At 42.5% G+C, this 17,859-nt stretch overlaps 2 protein-coding genes across 3 annotated transcripts in view; both read right to left on the minus strand.

Moving 5' to 3' along the window:
- The window catches only part of tppp3 (tubulin polymerization-promoting protein family member 3), a 9,800-nt gene extending 9,361 nt beyond the window's left edge, over positions 1-439 (minus strand). Inside the window, exon 1 of the mRNA XM_005726334.1 lies at positions 356-439. The gene's annotated coding sequence lies outside the window, so the exon portion shown is untranslated. The remainder of the gene's footprint in view (positions 1-355) is intronic.
- An 8,988-nt stretch (positions 440-9,427) lies between these two features.
- Positions 9,428-17,859, minus strand: part of zdhhc1 (zDHHC palmitoyltransferase 1) — a 14,831-nt gene continuing 6,399 nt past the window's right edge. The window contains exons 4-11 of one of the 2 annotated variants that reach the window (XM_005726336.1): positions 17,065-17,166; positions 16,371-16,495; positions 14,882-15,037; positions 13,649-13,764; positions 13,450-13,538; positions 12,090-12,207; positions 11,830-11,908; positions 9,428-9,955 (exon numbers count right to left, since the gene is read on the minus strand). In XM_005726336.1, the coding sequence (XP_005726393.1) occupies positions 9,450-9,955; positions 11,830-11,908; positions 12,090-12,207; positions 13,450-13,538; positions 13,649-13,764; positions 14,882-15,037; positions 16,371-16,495; positions 17,065-17,166 (1,291 nt within the window). In that variant the 3' untranslated portion in view covers positions 9,428-9,449. Of the gene's footprint in view, positions 9,959-11,829; positions 11,909-12,089; positions 12,208-13,449; positions 13,539-13,648; positions 13,765-14,881; positions 15,038-16,370; positions 16,496-17,064; positions 17,167-17,859 lie in introns of both variants that reach the window. The other variant, XM_005726335.1, reaches the window with a different exon arrangement.

Below are 17,859 nucleotides of genomic sequence, written 5' to 3' on the forward strand. Positions count from 1 at the left end.
GAAGACACAGCAGATGAATCACTGAAGCTTCCAGCTGTGCAGACTCCAAACATTCTGCTCTCTGTGCATGTCTGAAATTAAACCGACTCTGATCTTCAATCACTGCAGAAAAAGTTGTTCCAGCACTGACTGCGTGAAGATTTTAAAAATGTATCTGAAAACTGTCCTTCTGTTTATATTAAACACATCAACTTCTACTTTTTTGTTCTTCTTAATTTTTCCATTCTTCTTCTCTGCTTTGCACTTCTGACATCTGCACCACACCCAATCTTTGAGTCTTATTCTCTAAAACTTTTTTCTTAAATTCCACGATTTCTCTCTTTTTTTATTGCATGTGTCTCCTGCAGTTTCCTACCTGTCGGTCTTCAGTCCCCTCCGTCTGCCTCTGCTCTCCCTCTTCTGGCCCTCAGCAGCGGTGGCAGCATTCAAATGAGTTCTGAAGAGCTAAGGGCTTGTTATCATCTGTTTACCCCGTCGCCTTGGCGACATCCTGTCCAACATCAGGGGAGGGCAATAAAACAGAGAAAGAGGGGGAGAGAGAGGGAGGGTAGGTCCTACGGCAGGGCGCTTATGCAGGCTCCTGCAGTTTCCCACAGCTGCAGGTCAAAGGTCAGAGGTCATAATGATCATATAACAATGCTGCATGCAAATTTTTATGCTTTAATTGAAATTAAAGGCTGGATAAAGTGTAAACATAAAACAAGAAAAGCACTCTGTTGAGCCTTTGGCAGGTTTTAGCAGCTGCTCAATACACTGGCTGAAAATAAGATTTAATGAAGTTATGATGACAGATTTCTGAGTAAATACTCTTTGCAGTCTGGCCCCTTCCTCTCTGTGTCAAAGCTGCACGTAATGACGGGCGAGCGGCTGAAAGGCAGCATCACTGCTGCCAGTGACAGAGAGGCAAACACAGAGTGCTTTGGAGAATTTCTAAGGTAAAAAGGAGACATGCGGTCATGTGAAAAAGCAAGTGCACCCTTCCTTCTACCATAGGAAGCCAGGTGCTGCTGATCAAGTGCACATGATTAACTGATCACCAACAAGTGTAAGCACCTATATAGAAGCAGGAGTTTCATCAGTTTGCTGTTCTGGACAACTTACATGTGTGTAAACACGTGTAATCTTCTTGCCATGTCCCAGAAATTCGCCCTGAGCTCATGCAATGCTCAGAGAAATTGCAAAAAACCGAGAGCTCTGTCTCAGACTCTCCAGGCTTCGGTTAGCATATTAAATGTTAAAGTTCATGAAATGGGCAATTAGAAAAGGACTGAACAAGTATGGCTTGTTTTCAGGGGGTTGCCAGGAGAAAGGCTCTTCTCTCTAAAAGAAGATTGCAGCACGGCTGCATGCAAAGATGCATCTGAACAAAAGCCTTCTGGATCAGTGTCACCTCAGACAGACAATGTGTGGGAAAACCAAACACAGCGCATCAGCACAAACACCTCATGCCAACTGTCAATCAGAGTGATGGAGGGCTGATGAACTGGGCTTGTTTTGAGCCACAGGACCTCGATAATTTGCAGTCACTGTGGTGCGGCCTTTCAGTCGCTCGCCCGTGAATGCATTTGTCTGATGGCTAAAGCTTGACTCAAACTGAGTCATGCAGCAGGTGATTAAGCCAAAGCACAGCAGCAAATCTAGTACAGAGTAGCTGAAAAAGAAAAGAATCAAGCTGCTGCAGTGATCCAGTCAAAGTCCAGACCTGAGTCTGACTGAAACGCTGCGGTGGGACCTTCAAAGAGCTGGGCAAAAACAAATGTCCACAAACCTCAATGATCTGAGCCAATGCAGTAAACAAGAGTGGGCCAAAACTCCTCCACAACTATGAGACTGATAAAATCATAAAAAACATACTGCTTCACGTTATTGTTGCTGACGATGATTTTACTGATTCTACTGAAGCTGTACTTCGCTTCTCACTGAGTGGAGAGTCCTAAAAAGCCACAGGCAGACGGCGTGATAAAATCATAGCTTGGTGAAATGTCATAAACTCATGGCATTACTACAGGTGTAAACACTCCCAGAATGCACCGAGGTCTGCATCCATTGAGAAGTCTCAGGCCCTGGAGGCAGTCTGGTCTGCATACGATCACATTTTTACAGCTGAGTGTGCAAGAATGTCTGCACACGCTCTCGGCTGACATCTTCTGTGTAAGCACAACTGCAAACTCATTCACACACTGATAAATGAGCAAAACACAAACACGGACCGATTACGCTGCGCTGGGATCAGCTGGTGCTACACATGTGCAGACTCATAATGTGTTTCAGAGCAGAAGCTGCAGAAGCAGAAGGGTGAAACTATTTTAACTCATTTTATTCCACGGTGCACCGCAAAGCCTGATTTGATCTCAGGCACGTCTGGACCAGGAAAACTTTTGCATTACCTGATAAAATAAAGCAGATTCTGAAAAGGTTTGCATATGTATAAAACAGAATATGAGCTGAGTGACATCTCTTGAGAAAATAAGTGTGACTTTTCCATGTTTTTTACACAAACATTTGAAACTACAGCAACTCTTTGAAAGCACAAAACCATCACATATTTTGTGTTTTGATATAGGACAGTATGAAACATTATTTTACTTCACTGTGAAATAACATAACAGTGCATTTTATTGAATTATTATTTTATTTATTTTATTGAAAAAATAATAGTAACTTGTCTTCAATTTTCATCCAGTGGGCCAACTTGCATCTCCTGATAGGCCAGACTGACACACCTGGTTTTAACTGTTTTGTTTATGTTATTCAGAACAGAATTCACTGATTATTGCTTTTGTACAGAAGATAAGACTAAAACGTGAAGCTGAACTTGTCAATGAGAACTTTCAAAAACAAAAAATACAAGGATATGACTCAAACTAAACCAGAAGCTGAAGTTAATGCAGAGGTCAAAAGGTCACGGTGCAGCACAAACGTGATGTTTTATTTCCCCTTCTCCGTCTGCAGAGAAAAAACCTGCAGAACGTTTTTAGAAATATAGATGCAGCACAAACAGTTCTTATTGTGGCAGGAAACTGAACTTTACTGAAACTTCCTGCTGGACATGCAATGACAGATTAAATCGTTGTTTGTGTTTCTGTTGTCATGGCAACAGTGTTTTGATGTTTGTCATGTAGAATCCAGTAAGACGGGATCAGCAGGCCTACACGCTGCTGCAAACATCTGCAGGTACTCCAGTGCATTTCATGTCCTGCTCAACTTGTTAAAAACAGAAAAATGCGCTTTAATCGTATTTGTTTGATTTTAAAGAAAGGAACCTCTCAGACACCAGAAGTTTTTATGGTTTATATTTTTCTCTTTTCAGCAGGAGGAAAGGAAATGTGCAAATTTGCATTTTTGCATTTTTGACATTCATACCGAAAACACGAAGCTCTTTATTCTGCTTGAAACGGTTGAAATGCGTCTCTCTTCTCAGCACCATATTCACATAAACATTTCTCTCCTTATATAACGCTGCAGACAGTCGTCACCTTAATAACAGAACAAAATGAAACTGCAGGTTGATCGGTGCAACAGGCCGACAAAGACAAAGAACAGCTGAGACGCTTTCATCGGGAGCACTTTAATCTCAGCATCTTTCTTGTTCAGTGGAAACCAAATTGAACTGGAAATTTCCAAGTTAGACATCTCAAGACCGATCTCTGAAAATGTAAACAAAGTGGCTGACAGCGATTTGGCAGGCAGCATTTTAAAAGAAGCTGAAACAAAGGCACCCTGAATTCTTAGCTATTTAGTTTTAGTCACATGGCGCTCTGCTTGAGGCACCACCAGCTTCAGGAAACCCTCCATCAGGCTTCCTGAAGTGGAACAATCAGAAGAGAGTGAAGGCACGTTGAAGAGGGAGCTGCCAGGCAGGAAGACAAAGAAGATGATCACAGAGACGGTTCATGGTTGTAGTGAAGGAGGACATGCAGAGGGTTGGTGTGACAGAGGAGGATCCTGGGATAGCATGACATAGAAGCAGGTGATCTGCTGCGGCAACCTCTAAAGGGAAGCTGAGAGAAGAAGAAGAAAGGCCTTAGTGAGGCAGAAGCTCAAACAGCTTGTCTCAGAAAGGAAGTGCTGCATGAAGGGCCAGGATGACAGAAAGAAAAATGCAGGGCCGTTCCCTTTGTTGCCATCAGATCAAATAAACGAGAGTGAATGATACGAAACAACCAACAACCACAACAGTTTCAGGAGGTTACCGTCCTAAACGCTGTAAATATCTGTGAATACCACAGAAACTACATTTCTGAGGCTCTCATTCACAGACTGTATATAAAAGATGCATGTACGGTCATGTGCAAAATTAGTGAGTCACTCTTTATTTTTTAATATTTTGTTTCCAAGGAGACTTAATTGTAATTATTAAAGTGGTCTTGAGCAATAGTTCTCCAGGCTTTTTGAAGGTCTTTCAGTTTTTCTTTGGAAATTGGCTGCTTTTTTGTTCATTTTCAGTCCAGCCCTTGGACCTGACCTCATTTTGGAGGTTATTAAGCTACTCAAGTGTGATCTGCGGATCATTCCCAATTACAAAAATGCAGATGCTGCTGGTGCAATAAGCCGTAGGTTTTACGTCCAATGGATGATGATCTGATTAGTCGACCAAAAATAATCGGTGACTAGTCGACTATCAAAATAATCGTTTGTGGCAGCCCTAATGTTTAATGAGACTTTGGATGTCTACAAGAGTGAGAGTTCAGTGTTTTTAATGTCACACTGTGCTGATTTTCCTAAATACTGCCTGTGCCACATGTCTCCATACAATAAAAGACTAAAACTAACACTGAAACTAATAAAAATAAGAGCAAAGCATTCTCAAGCAATAAAAACTAAAGTGAAACAAGCCCAGTAACTGAGACAAAACTGAATTAAAATTCAAAGTTAAATAAAAATAAAACCTAATTAGAAAATGCCTAACTATGTTAACTTTGGTATGCACACAGTACGTAGGAGAAGAAAACTGCTGTTTGTTTATCTGAACGACGTCCAGAAGAAGGACGGTTAAACTGACAAAGGGTTAAATCAAAGCAGCCAGTCAGAGTAACTGGTGCACGGGGCTCTGCTGTGGCTCACCGAGCGGCCTGCAAGAACATTTAACAGCGTGATTAAGTGAGTTTCTGTTCTTTACGGATAAATATCCAAACCACGATCCAGCTTTAATAAAAGCACGATAAAATGAAATCATTGTGGTTTTCATCAGCGTGGAAATGAGAACGTTGCCTCACACAGGACAGATGCTGCTGCCCTGTTTTTTCCACACACAGCTTCCCAGTTTGTCTCTCACAGCGTGGGGAAACTGTCAGAGTATAACAGGTGCACTGCTGCACTCAACACTGACCTGCTCTCTGTTCGGCTCACATACTTTTAGCATTGGCTGCTCAGAGAGAAGCTAATGGACTCTGCTCACTTTCTGTTGATGGAAGCAGAACGGTTGATATAACAGAAATAACAGTAATTATCACCTATAAAAAGATATTCAACACAAAGCCTAAAGCTGAAGCTGTTCCATCAGTTTCTCTCTTTGGAAATATGAGCTGCAGTATGTCTCGTCTGCTTTGCTGCTGCCTCTTATAACATCTGATAACCTCATTGACTGATCTGAAGATGATTCGTATTGAAAGCAGATCAATCAGCTCCAGAAGAACAGATGAGATTATCTGCTGCCTCATTAATTTACCGCCTGATTCTTCTTCCACAAGAGTTTATTTAACAATCATGTGTTTGTTTGACAGATACTGAGGACACTGATGAAAATTTAAATGATTTCATCATCTCGCTCTTTATTTGGTTTTCGGGTCACTGTCAGAATAATTTTGGTTTTCCACTTTGATGGGCTGAGTGAGCTCAGCTGTGATGTCTTCTTCATCCTGTTTAGGAGGATAAACACGCTGTTTACTTTTTGAGTCCGCAAAGAACAATAGGTCAGAGACTGTGAGTGTGTGTCTTTGAGCGGCAGGAAGTGAGCTCATGGCAGCGGGTGTGTCGGCAGGAAGCAGCTGTTGGTGTTCGGTTACATCATGTTGATCAGGGTCTCCAGGACAACCTGCGAGGACACAGCCATATGACTGGAGAGGACGTCAGACTTTGGCCAGAACAAAGCTTCCAGGAAATAGCCATAGCCGCACTCTGGCATCCTCCATGCTGAAGTGTTATTATTCACTCTTCGTTTGTCTGCATGTTTAGTCATGGCAGCATTAATATATAAAAATATAAAAAGTCACCAGACTTCCTTCATGAATGCAATATTTTGGATTTTTTTCAGTCAGAGGGCATCGAATATTGAATTCTTCACATATTCAAATGAAAAAACAGAGGATGGATAGATAGATAGATAGATAGATCAATCTTATCCTTCCTTTCTAATGAATAATATCAATATTCGCCTTACTTGTACACACTGATATGAATATAACAAACATAAGCAATTATACACCTATAATCACATCTGTTTATTTATCTATTTACTTAAGCATACAAGCTACAATCAAAGGTCTCTAACTTTGACTCAAATGTCCTGATCTCCATTTTTAAGCTCCATCTCTGGACCACTTTCAGCACATCTGCTATTTTTTGATCACTCCATGGAAGACCTCTGCTGACCACTTTCACTCAGGACTTCCAGGGAAGCATCTAAAAATACTACAGATGCTGGAAGCTGTCCAGAGATGTGTGAGAGGATGACCTTAGAGGGAGATCAGGCAAACTAAAATCAGATAAGGTTTTTGCTTTTCACGGGCAGAGTCGTGTCATTCTTTGATTTCCACGCGTACTGTAAAAAAAGCTGCTTATGGTGTTTTTTCTGGTAGTGTTGCAGCTCCTAAAGGGAGCAGGTGGAGGAATAACTGGAGGACAGCTGACTGCGAAAACATGACAATATTTGACGTTTGAGGCGGCAGCGTGTTAATGCGGCTGCTGACAGAGACTCACAAACATCAGTGTGTGTGTGTTCAGTGACCGCTCTCGGGTGTCACCACAGGAACACCCAGCAATGAGTGTGTGTGTGTGTGTGTGTCACATACTTCTCATTGCCACTCCTCTTTGATTGACGTTGTTATGATGTTGTCTTGACCGGTTGCCCAGGCAACTCCTCCTCACATCGTGAAGGGATGATGACATGCAACAACACACACGCACACATTATCAGCCTGTCAAAATAAAAGCTTTGGCAGATACGTGGTGATAAATATGATTCATTAAGTTAACGTCTAAATCATCCCTGTGGTGTGTGTAACCACTGTGTGTGTGTGTTCCTGTGACCTTCAGCTCTTTTGCCTCTTGCTGAGCAGCTCTGATTTTGGAAACACAAACAGCTGCAGCATGAAGGCTGACCCTCGGGACTCATAATGGGACCATTAGAGTGAAAAACAAAACAGTGCAACTTACAATTACTTTCCTAACAATGAATCATTCGGATTATTAAACATCAGAAAACGGCACAAATGTTCAGCACAGCTCCCCAGAGCTCTGATTCATTATAAATGGGCTTTTTTGTACAACCGACAGTCCAAACCCAGAAAATATTGAATCCACAAACTGTATGAGAAAGAAAAGCAGCATTTCTTTTACCTAAATTAATGATTTCCAAATTGTGGGCCAGAGTTGCCTGGAAGGTTGTGAAGGATCTGCAACTGGGCTACACGAGGTCATTTAAATTCCCATCCTGTCATGTCTTGATCCCTTAATTCCCCGTGTGCTCAGTAGAAGCACTGAGCACACGAGCAGGATACCAATCCACTATCTGGAAAAGTTTTCCATGTTCACTTCTTGATGTTTTCACACCATCGCTTTCTCCGTCTTCCTCTGCACTACTTCCCTGGGCTCTTTCTTTAGTCATTTCTTGTGACCTTTTATTGTAAATAAAGGGAATGATTTACATTAACTTCTAATAAAACACCTTTGATAAGACCAATCTAAGCTCTACCCCTGCTTCTTACCCCATAGCTGCTGGCACAGGCTCCAGCATGCCCACAACCCTGAACTGGATTAGTAGCTAAGAGAAAGGATGGAAACACAGCAGTAAGTTTGAAATTACATGTTATTTCAAATTTATTTAACAATTTTGGTCACTTGTGACTCCAAATAAAAAAGACAGCAATCACAAAAATGCTCAAATCAAAGCTTCAAACAGTGAGAAAAAGGTTCACAGAACAGAGTGACGTCATGGTGTGTGCCCATCTTTTATATACATGTTTCTATACTCTGAGTGCTTCACAAGCAGGATACAAGCTTAAATCTTCATTTGCATTTAATTTCTTCTTTTTATGTGGATGGATTACTCATTTACATATACAAAACCAAAATTTGTAGCTTAATGCTTTATCGTAGTCATGTGTGTTGATATGGCTACAGAAGATTTTTATGAATTAATTGATTGATTTTAGGCTTCTTAATCAACTAATTACTGTGGCTCTGATCTGAAAACCCAGTTGCTGTCATGACTCTTCAGGAATGAACAAGCAGGCACAGCTGAAAGTGCAGCAAACGAAGAAGAATTAAATCTCCGGACCAGCATCTGGATATAAACGTGTAACAAATGCACCAGCTTTCATTCTTTATTGTTAAATCAGCTGACAGGTGAAGCATCCTCAGCATGTCCAGCTGCACACAGACTTCAGGAGGAGTCTGAAAAAATGAAACATTTAAAGGAGCGGTTCAACATTTACTGAAAAACTTGATTCCTGTTAAGAAAGAGCCGTTCTAAGCTTTCATGTCTTTATGCTGCTTCATTCACACGTGACGGCTGAAAGAGCTACGTGGTGACATTTTCTCTGATCCCACGCTGCACACTACCTACGCAGCAACAGCCTGTTAGCTTCCAGTTAAGAAAACTAAAGATCACCAGTTCAGATGTTCGATATCTGGAATGAACTAAACTAAATGCTGAAGTGCTCCTTTAATAGGATTCAACCTGGTGTCGCAGTTTGCAGTGTAGCAGCGGGTGGAAGCTACACCCGGCAGACGTTTAAAGCATTTGTGATTGGCTGAAAAATGACGAGTGTCAGAAAATCCAAATTACAGATTTCACATAAGATAAATAAGATAAGATGTAATTGCTGAAGCTTTGAGCTTCATTTTCTAGCTTAGTGGTACTTATCGGATTAGTTACTGATGACTTCATTGACTCATTATTGGCCTTTCTGGGGTTCAAATTTAAACTCTTAAGCACCTGGTGTCTCTGTGGCCCACAGTTACCATGGAGACCAGGTTAAGTAGCAGAGGACCGATTGACAGGAAACAGTAAAAAAAACAATTGGGAGGTGTCCATAAAGTCTCCACAGGAACAGACACACAAACATCCACAAACACTTCATTTACCGAGACCTAAACAGGAAGTCAGGCTTTGGCTTTCAAAATTAAAGTAAATCAATAAATAGAGCAATATAAACCCTTCAGAATAAAAGTAAAATAGCTGTGCCAGTAAGTGATTGTAAAAAGATAAAGAGTAGCAGTCTGCTTTATTACTGCTCCATCCAAGAGGGAGCGCCTGAGCCCAGCGATGCCCGGGACGCTGGTCTGGACCCGGGTCTGGGCCTCAGTCCAGTCTTCCTCCTGCCCAGGCTGAGGACTTCCTCTAGGGGCTCAGTGGCCTCTCCGCTGGCCCGGCTAACGAACACTGAGGGAGGGTGCGTGGTGGCCATCTCGAACCTCAGCTCCGCCGCGTTCTTAGCGCGGGAGGAGGCGCCCTTCCTTTTAGTCCTGGGCTGTGGTGAGGGCAGAGGGAATGCCGGGACAGGCCTGTGTGAAGACGCGTCTGCTGTAGCAGCAGAGGCCGAGGAGCCCAGTTTGGCCAACGCCACCGGGATCTCCTCCAGAGACTCAGCAGAATCTGAGTGGTACTCGGCGGGAGGGGCAGCAGCCTGGACGGGGCCTGAAGTGGGGGCCAGGGGGGGCAGCGTGGCCCTCAGGGGGAATGCTGGGAAAGGAAGCCGCTGACCCAAGGACACAGTGGACACATTGCTGGGCTCTGCTAGAGAGAAAGAGACAGAGTCAGAAACAATTTACTTTCTTAGGAAAGAAAGAGGAAATTATTAATGTCATCATTTTTTAGAACATTTAAGGACATATTTCAGGCTTTCTGCCAGACATCGATGCAATTGTTTCATATTTGTAAAGGCTTTATTCTGTGCAGGAGCAGCTCTGTGATCCAGGAACAGAAAAATACACATTCCCACGCTACCTGATATCAGTCGCTCAAATCCCACAGCTCAGAGTCATTGCATGTCCTGACTGAATGCCACTTGAGACTCTGATTCTAACCTGAAGGAAAACACCTGAATGTTTTCCTGATTGGAGAGTTGGGGACCCTCGAGGTTAAGGCTGTGTGAATGGAAGAAGATCTCGGCTATTAACCATGGTCAGAATTGCCACCAATAGCTTGCCAATCGAGCTATATTTTTAGCATATGTGCCCATTCATCCCACCCAACCATTCTCTTTAATACATTAAATTAAAGTGATCACCCTATTATGAGTCATTAGGAGTCTTGCTGCTCTTGGAATGAATGCATGTTTGGGAAGCAGCTACAATGATTCATCATCCAAAATAAGGAGAGAAAACAAACATAGGGTACTTCTGTCTGTTATTCTGATTTAATACAGCGAGCAACATTTTAGCTGTCCAGCAGATAGCATCTGTTTATGGTTATCTATTCCCCCCCCAATTTTTCCAGGTTTTTCCAGCAAATGTGAGAAGTGAAATAACCAAAACAGCAGCACCACAAATCTACACCACGTTTGGACTTGCTCCAACATCACTACAGGTCTGAACAAGATGCTTGTGAACATCTATGAGAAGAGTAAAAGCTTTGTTGGTGTGACTCTAAAATTAATAAATGACAGCTGGGATCCTGAGAACAGGTACATGTTTTGTTAAAGGAGTTCAAAGTTTAGACGGGAGCTACCTGAAGACTGTCTGCACTCAGTGACCCGAGGCAGGTCACATGTGCAGCTGAAACATCAGTGTGCACAGCTGCACATGTGGAAGTAAGGGAGAAAAAAAAACAGGTGGAAGGGTTCAGGTTTAGGTCAATCAGTGCTCCCACCTCAAATCTAACAGTTTGTTTTGCTTTTTTACGTTGTCGAGCTGCTCTTCCTCCCTGACTTAAGGTGACAGGATCTGCTGTGTGAACACGGGACGGGCAGACGGACAGAAGCTTTGAGTGTTCCTGTTTTTGAACAGTTTCAGAGGAAAATCAAATTAAATTAAGCAGCCTGGATATGACCAAACTCAAAATGTTGCAAACTCTGTCTTTTGATTAGTTTAGCTCTTTCATCCCAACAGCTTTTCAGTAACTTTCTTTTCTATTCTTTTTTTTAAGCCTTCACTTGTTTTTACTTTGTTTCTGTGTTTAATCAGCTGGTGCCAATAAGTTTGACCTCTCCAAACAAATTCTGTGAATGGATTTGTTCTTTAATGTCAGATTTTGGATCTGTAATTGTAAACAATTTTCTCTTATTTTAGTTTCCAAAAACAACATTAGGAAAATATTTCTTTTTGCTGATTAATCGTGTGCTATGCTAACTGAACTGACTGAAACTGCCCTCTGCTGTAAGGTCAAATGAAGCACCTTTATTTGCCCAAGGCTTTGTTTCATGACATTTGTGTCAGCCCCGTTTTCTAACATCGCAGCTTCTGCTGTCAGACTTTCACTTCTGTGTGTGAACGCACCACAGGACCGCAAGGTTAACACCAGTAACTTTCAAAGAGGAGGTCGTTTAAGTGGAAAGCAGAGCAGACGCTTGCTACAGAGCAGCGGAACTTTGACAGCCTTTAGGTTCAGGTTAGAGAACACGGTGTGTTCAAAAGTGCCTTCATATGTACAGACAGGTGAGGCCATACCGGGAGGCGGGGCTGTGGCTGGGCAGCGCTCTCTGGTCACCTCTGCTGGGACTTTACGTACCTTCTTCTTCTTTTTCTTCTGCAGAAGAATAAAAATACAAAGCAGGTTTTTAAGTGCGGTCTCCCTCACTGCTGTTTTCTCATATTCGCTTCAAATATAAACAAATTTATCCAAAGTTTCTCCTGATCCGTCAGACCTCCACAGTCTGTGCAACATCACACTGAACCCGTTATCGGGTGTGTGGTTTGTGGGCTTTTACCTGTGTGTGTCGATGTGTGTGTGCCGCTATGGCTTTCATCTCTGAAGAGACAGTGGGCGGAGCTTCCTCCTCCATGACAGGACTGGACATAGTCCTCACTCTACCATTAGCAAGGAACCTGGTACACACAAACACACACACAATGCATGATTATCTGATTGCGTACTACAGACTGTACTAGTGCATCTAAAAAAAAAGTACCTGGATACTGTGCAAATCATAGGAAATATTCTAATAATTTGAGACACTGGATTTGATGAGCTATAAGCCATAATCATCAACAGCAAAAGGGCTTAAATATTTCACTTTACCTTTAATGACTATAGAATAGAAACACATACACAAAGTTCTGTGAACACTAGAGATCACCCCTTAATACAGAGACCTCCTTCTCCACCAGCACAGTGCTGGTGCCCGATCTAGAGCCAGTTCCTCAGATTTCCACCAAATAAATAAATAAATAAATAAAGGCCTGGTGCTGATGTTAAAAAGCTGACGCCAGCTTGGTACAACAAAGCTGTGGAGCACAAAGTTGGAACCAATAACACGGAGCTAGATCTGCATTGGCACCGTGTTGGTGTAAAAGAGGTAATAATGTCAATAAAAAGTAGCAGACTCGTCTCCTTCACTGGGAGAAACCTCAGGTAAAGAAGACACATGCTCAGAAAAAAGAAAAAGGTTATTACAGCTGTTGTGGAGAGGCATGTGGCTCAGGGTCAGCACTCCAGCGTCTCACCGTCGACCAATGAACCCTGTCAGTGCAGGTAAATAATCTACCTGTCGGTCGCTCACAGATCATACTAACGCTGTGCTTCTGTAATGACCCGACACACTGGAACTAGAACAATTTAACTGGACAACGACAGATTCTACGTGTGATTAAGTATCTAAACTAGTTTCCCTGTTTGTCAGTGTTTTATTTTGTGCCCTCCACGTTGTTCTCTGACTGTTCCTGCTCCACTATAAAAAAGGTTTCCTACGTCTCAGATAGACAAGTGTTAAAGTGAGTGGGATTATTTATCAAGCCTTTCTGTCACACACACACACACACACACACACACACACACACACACACACACACAAAAAGCCTCCTCCCTTTAGCTCACACACACACACAATCCACACTTTGTTTGCTTCCTGAAAGTTGAAGCCAAAGAATTTCATGTTGCACTTTGTTTTCTGCAAAGAAAACCGTGTCCATGGCGACGAGGTCCGGCCTCCTCGTGTGGTGAAATAACTGTTGCCAGCTGTTTACTGAGACGTGTCGGGACCCGGTCAGTTCATCTCAGCCAATCACACGCGCCAGCTTTAAGTAGGACCCGGCCATCTGAACCAGAACAGGAGGAGCTGAGAGACTTACTCTGCCTCTCCTCGCACGGCCACAGCAGTAGGTTCCTGCACGTCCAGCTGAGGGTTGGTGTAACCCAGAGTCCCTGAGTAGTTCACATCCTGATGAGGGGACAGCAGAGGACAAAGACTCAGAGCCTGAACTCAACCCCACCCAAACCAGACTCTTTCTCCCTTTATTAACAGAGCTTATTCGCCTGCCAGTCAGTCACCTTGAGGACTGAAGGAGCTGCCGTCTCTTTCACAGATCCCGGCTTCCTCAAGTCTCTGTTGTCCACACGGTGGCGCTGCCTCACTATGTACTCGTACGTACTGAGCCTGTTCCACACTGAAACACACATACGTAAACATACATTTCCCCAGACCCTTGAACCCCAACATGGCCTTTAAAGGTCTGTCTTTGTGAAGAGAAAGAGGAAGTGGACTAAATGTCCTCAGAGTTAAAGACACACACATAACACAAAACACACACCCACAGGATTTGTTCTGAAACACTGACGGGGTCGTGCAGCATTACCATGAGGTCAGAAACAAAGATTTAATAACCTCTGTGAGAGCGTAGACAGCACGAGGAAGGAAAAGCTCTTTATAGCTCCTTCATGCTGCTAAATAAACAAATAAATATCCAAACGTATGATATGCTGGCAGCATCACCTGAATGTGAGTGAAGTTATTAAAGAGAATATTTTTTTAACTGAATTTTCTCTCTTGGTTTTATCGAGCTGCAGACGAGTGATGTGTCTGACTCAGACTGCTGAAGCCTCATATTGCTTTTAAATAAATGAACTCTGCAATAAATCTTTACAAAGAAGGCAGACTGTGGATTTGATGCTCAATTCCCACTGAGCAGCACATCAGGTCTAATCTGAAGAAAAGGAATTATTAAAGCAATACAAATGCTGATGGCCCCCCAGTGCTACCCCTCAAAACCTTTATAAAATGCTCACCTAAATATCTGATTGTTTACAAAATAAAAATAGTAGTAAAACTGATGCAAACTCACAGTTTTGTGGATTGTTATCTCTTTATAAAACCTAAAGACAACAAATGGATTCTGAAACAGGAAAACCTATTAGTTACTTTGAAAGAAAATGCTGTTTTGAAGGGACCTTTTTTTGCCCCACTGTCATAAATACAGAAGCCATTCTACAGACTAACGTGACGTGTTGCCTGTGAACTGCACTGCCTGCATTTCATAAGCATGCTGTACCTGCAGCAGATCACCACAGAAACTTAAATCTGTGATGTACTAAAATCGGTATGTTATAGAATATGTCTGAGGCTGAGCTTCACTGGGATCATTTTTACATACGTTTTGAATTTTGAAAATATTTATTATGAACATCAGACATTACAACATTAACTGCTGGGCAGAAAATAAAGAAAAGCTTCCTCATGTCAAAGATTTGACACGTGGACAGACAGGCAGGTGTGTTATTTCTTACTCAGGTAGATGTGGAAACAAAGCAAGTGGCAGAGCAACACACAGGACAGAAGACCCAGAGCGATTGTGATGGCAGCCAGAACAGGAATCACCGGTGCAGCTGACCGGAGAGGCGCGACGGGCAGGAAGACGAACCACACACCTGTCTCATTCCTCACTGCGGGACACAAGAAGAGCCAACTGTGAAAACAGCATTTCTTCATTTAATGGCTGAATAACCAAACCCCAATATATCAGGAAAATCCAAGCACATCAGGTATAACTTTGAGTTTGTTTAGCTTTAAAAGTTGTTGTCGTTGTATCTGTGAGCTGGCTGGGAGCGTCAGAATGATCTTTCTAAGATTCCTCCTTTTTTAGTTTAACAAAATTTCAGGTTCACGATGAAACATAATAAAAAGTCATTTATAGAGAGACAACAGTGACCTTTTGAACAGCAAAAATCACCCTAAACTCACTGAAACAACTATAAGCTGCCGACAAACTAAATAATCTTCCTCACATGAAAACACGAGACTGAAGGACAAAGACATCAGTCATCTCACTCTCCTGATCTTCCTCCCTCTGCTGTGGATGTGGACTCTCCGCCTGCAGATAACACTGAGAGGAGGGGGCATGCTTTCTCATCCTGCAGCTGAGACTGCACACAGTTCAGTTCAGTTTGCAGGTTACTCCATTCACTGTGAAGCTGCTAAATTCCGAGTATCACACTGTAGTGCATTTTATCACACGAGTCTTTTATCACTCACCTGTGCTTCTTGACAAAGGAATGGGCATGGTCAGCAACAACACTCAGGTAGGCTGTGGGGTTTAACTGATCCTGAGCTGGTACTAAGGGGCCCAAAGTGTGCCAAGATAATATCCCCCACACCATAATACCACCAACTTCCCGAAACGTTGATATGAGGCAGGATGACGCCGTGCTTTTCACTCCACATTCTGACGCTACCATCTGAGACTCATCAAACCAGGCAAAAGTTTTCCAATCTTCTCTGGTCTAATTCTGTTCAGCCTGCAGGAGCCTCAGTTTCCTGTTCTCTCTTGAACAGTGGCACCCAGTGTGGCATTCTGCTGCTGTAGCCCATGTTGTGCATTCAGACATGTTCTTTTGCATACCTTGGTTGTTACAAGTGATTTTCTGCGTTACTGTGACCTTCCTATCCACTTAAAGCAGCCAGGCCATTCTCCTCTCACCTCTGGTATTTTCCCCTTGAGAGCTGCTGATCACTGAATACTTTCTCTTCTCTTCTCTCTTTCTCAACCCATCTCTGTAAACCCACAGATGGTTTGTGTAGGAAACAAACTACTCAGACCAGCCCACCTGACACAAACAACCATGCTGCATTCAGTCACTTTAATCACCTTTCTTTCCCATTGTGATCCTAAGCTTCCGCTTCTTGATTTCTGAACACCCTAACTGAGATTTCTTTTAAAATTTTTAATAAACACTATAGACTGACAGCTTTTTTACAAAGTCAGAGGTCAAATCTTACCCAGAAAGTGTTTGTCGGTGCGGAGTTTAGTGGGGTCCAGAAAGAACTCGATGAAGACGTAGGAGGCAACAACAAGAATGAGACAAACTCCCAAAAGAGCTGAGATCACACTGTGGAGGAACAACCTGCAGGACACACAGCACTGCTCAGCACACACGCCTAATGGGCATGAATGTACAAAATATATATTTCAAAAACATTGATTAAAATATTTAAAATACATAACATTTGCTATCTTTGCAGCCCATGTCTATGTTGCTCCAGTATTTTAGAAGAGACTTTTGGAAATGCTTCTAACTCGGTTTTCAGTTAATGACACTTTCATCATTACAGGCAGAAGCACAGAATTATAAAAACAATGACAGACACCGACTCCTCACCGAGTCACATCAGACACGACGCATCCTCCTGATTCATCACTCCCATCATATGGCAGCTGCCTCGTTCTGTTAGTTTGTCTGCGTTGCGGTCGTGACTTTCCTGTTTTAAAGACTTTTAATGTTGGAAAGACTCAGATGTGCACGTACAGGTGCAACAGAATCTCCTTTTCTTAAAGGAGATTCAGTGCTTTGCACTGAGCTGTATAACGGCCTCACTTCCCTGTCAGAGACAGCTGTCTTACTGGGAGTGAACCAGTGTCAGGTGACAGCATCCTTCATTGTTTGACTCCACAGAAAAATAAACCGGTACTCACTTATAGTTCCTGCTGCCCACACAGTTGTTGAGCCACCGGCAGTGATGGTCGAAGTTCGCCACACACTTGTTACAGGCGCTACAATGTTTCGACTTCGGTCCCCTGAAACAACCACATACATATATCTGTGTTTACAACGAAGTGCAGCCTAGTACTAGCACTACTATACAGAATGTACAGCACGCATTGTGATACAAATCTAACTGAAACACATTCACGTTTGATGACTTTACTGCTTTGGTAAAACAGTACCAGTCAAGTTTGTTTTAATGTGTGTGGATGTTTAATGTGTGAATGAGAACTTTTTACTTCCAACACAATTCAGGTTCTTAATACACAAAATGGTACATAACTGTTATTTAAACAGCCAATCCCAGAGTTCACATCCTGGTGTTGTAAATAGGCCGTATATGCAAATAAAACTGAGGAATAATGAGGTCAGTGCACATGAGATAAAAGTCTTTTTTCTACTTGTGTGAGAAGCCCCGCCCACCAGCTGCACAAACTTCTGAGGGGCAACCAATCAGAAGAAAAATAGAAAACAGAAAAGAGCTAAAAAAAAAAGCTCAAAAAGCTCGTTTCAGACAGGGGATGAACTGCAAAGATAAATGACATCATTTTTAACTGGCAGTCATGCAAAGCTACTCATGGAGCAGCACAACAAGGATAATAAACCACCTTTAAAATTAGTTTTCAGATTCTGAGTCAATGTGTAGCTCCTTCTCTGCAGCAGATCCAGAGGATTGTGGGTATTCATATCCGGTCCCAATGTTTATTCTGAAATGGGAGTGCTGC

Source organism: Pundamilia nyererei, unplaced genomic scaffold, assembly GCF_000239375.1.
Source record: "Pundamilia nyererei isolate P.nyererei 1_Seehausen unplaced genomic scaffold, PunNye1.0 scaffold00019, whole genome shotgun sequence".
NCBI lineage: Eukaryota > Metazoa > Chordata > Actinopteri > Cichliformes > Cichlidae > Pundamilia > Pundamilia nyererei.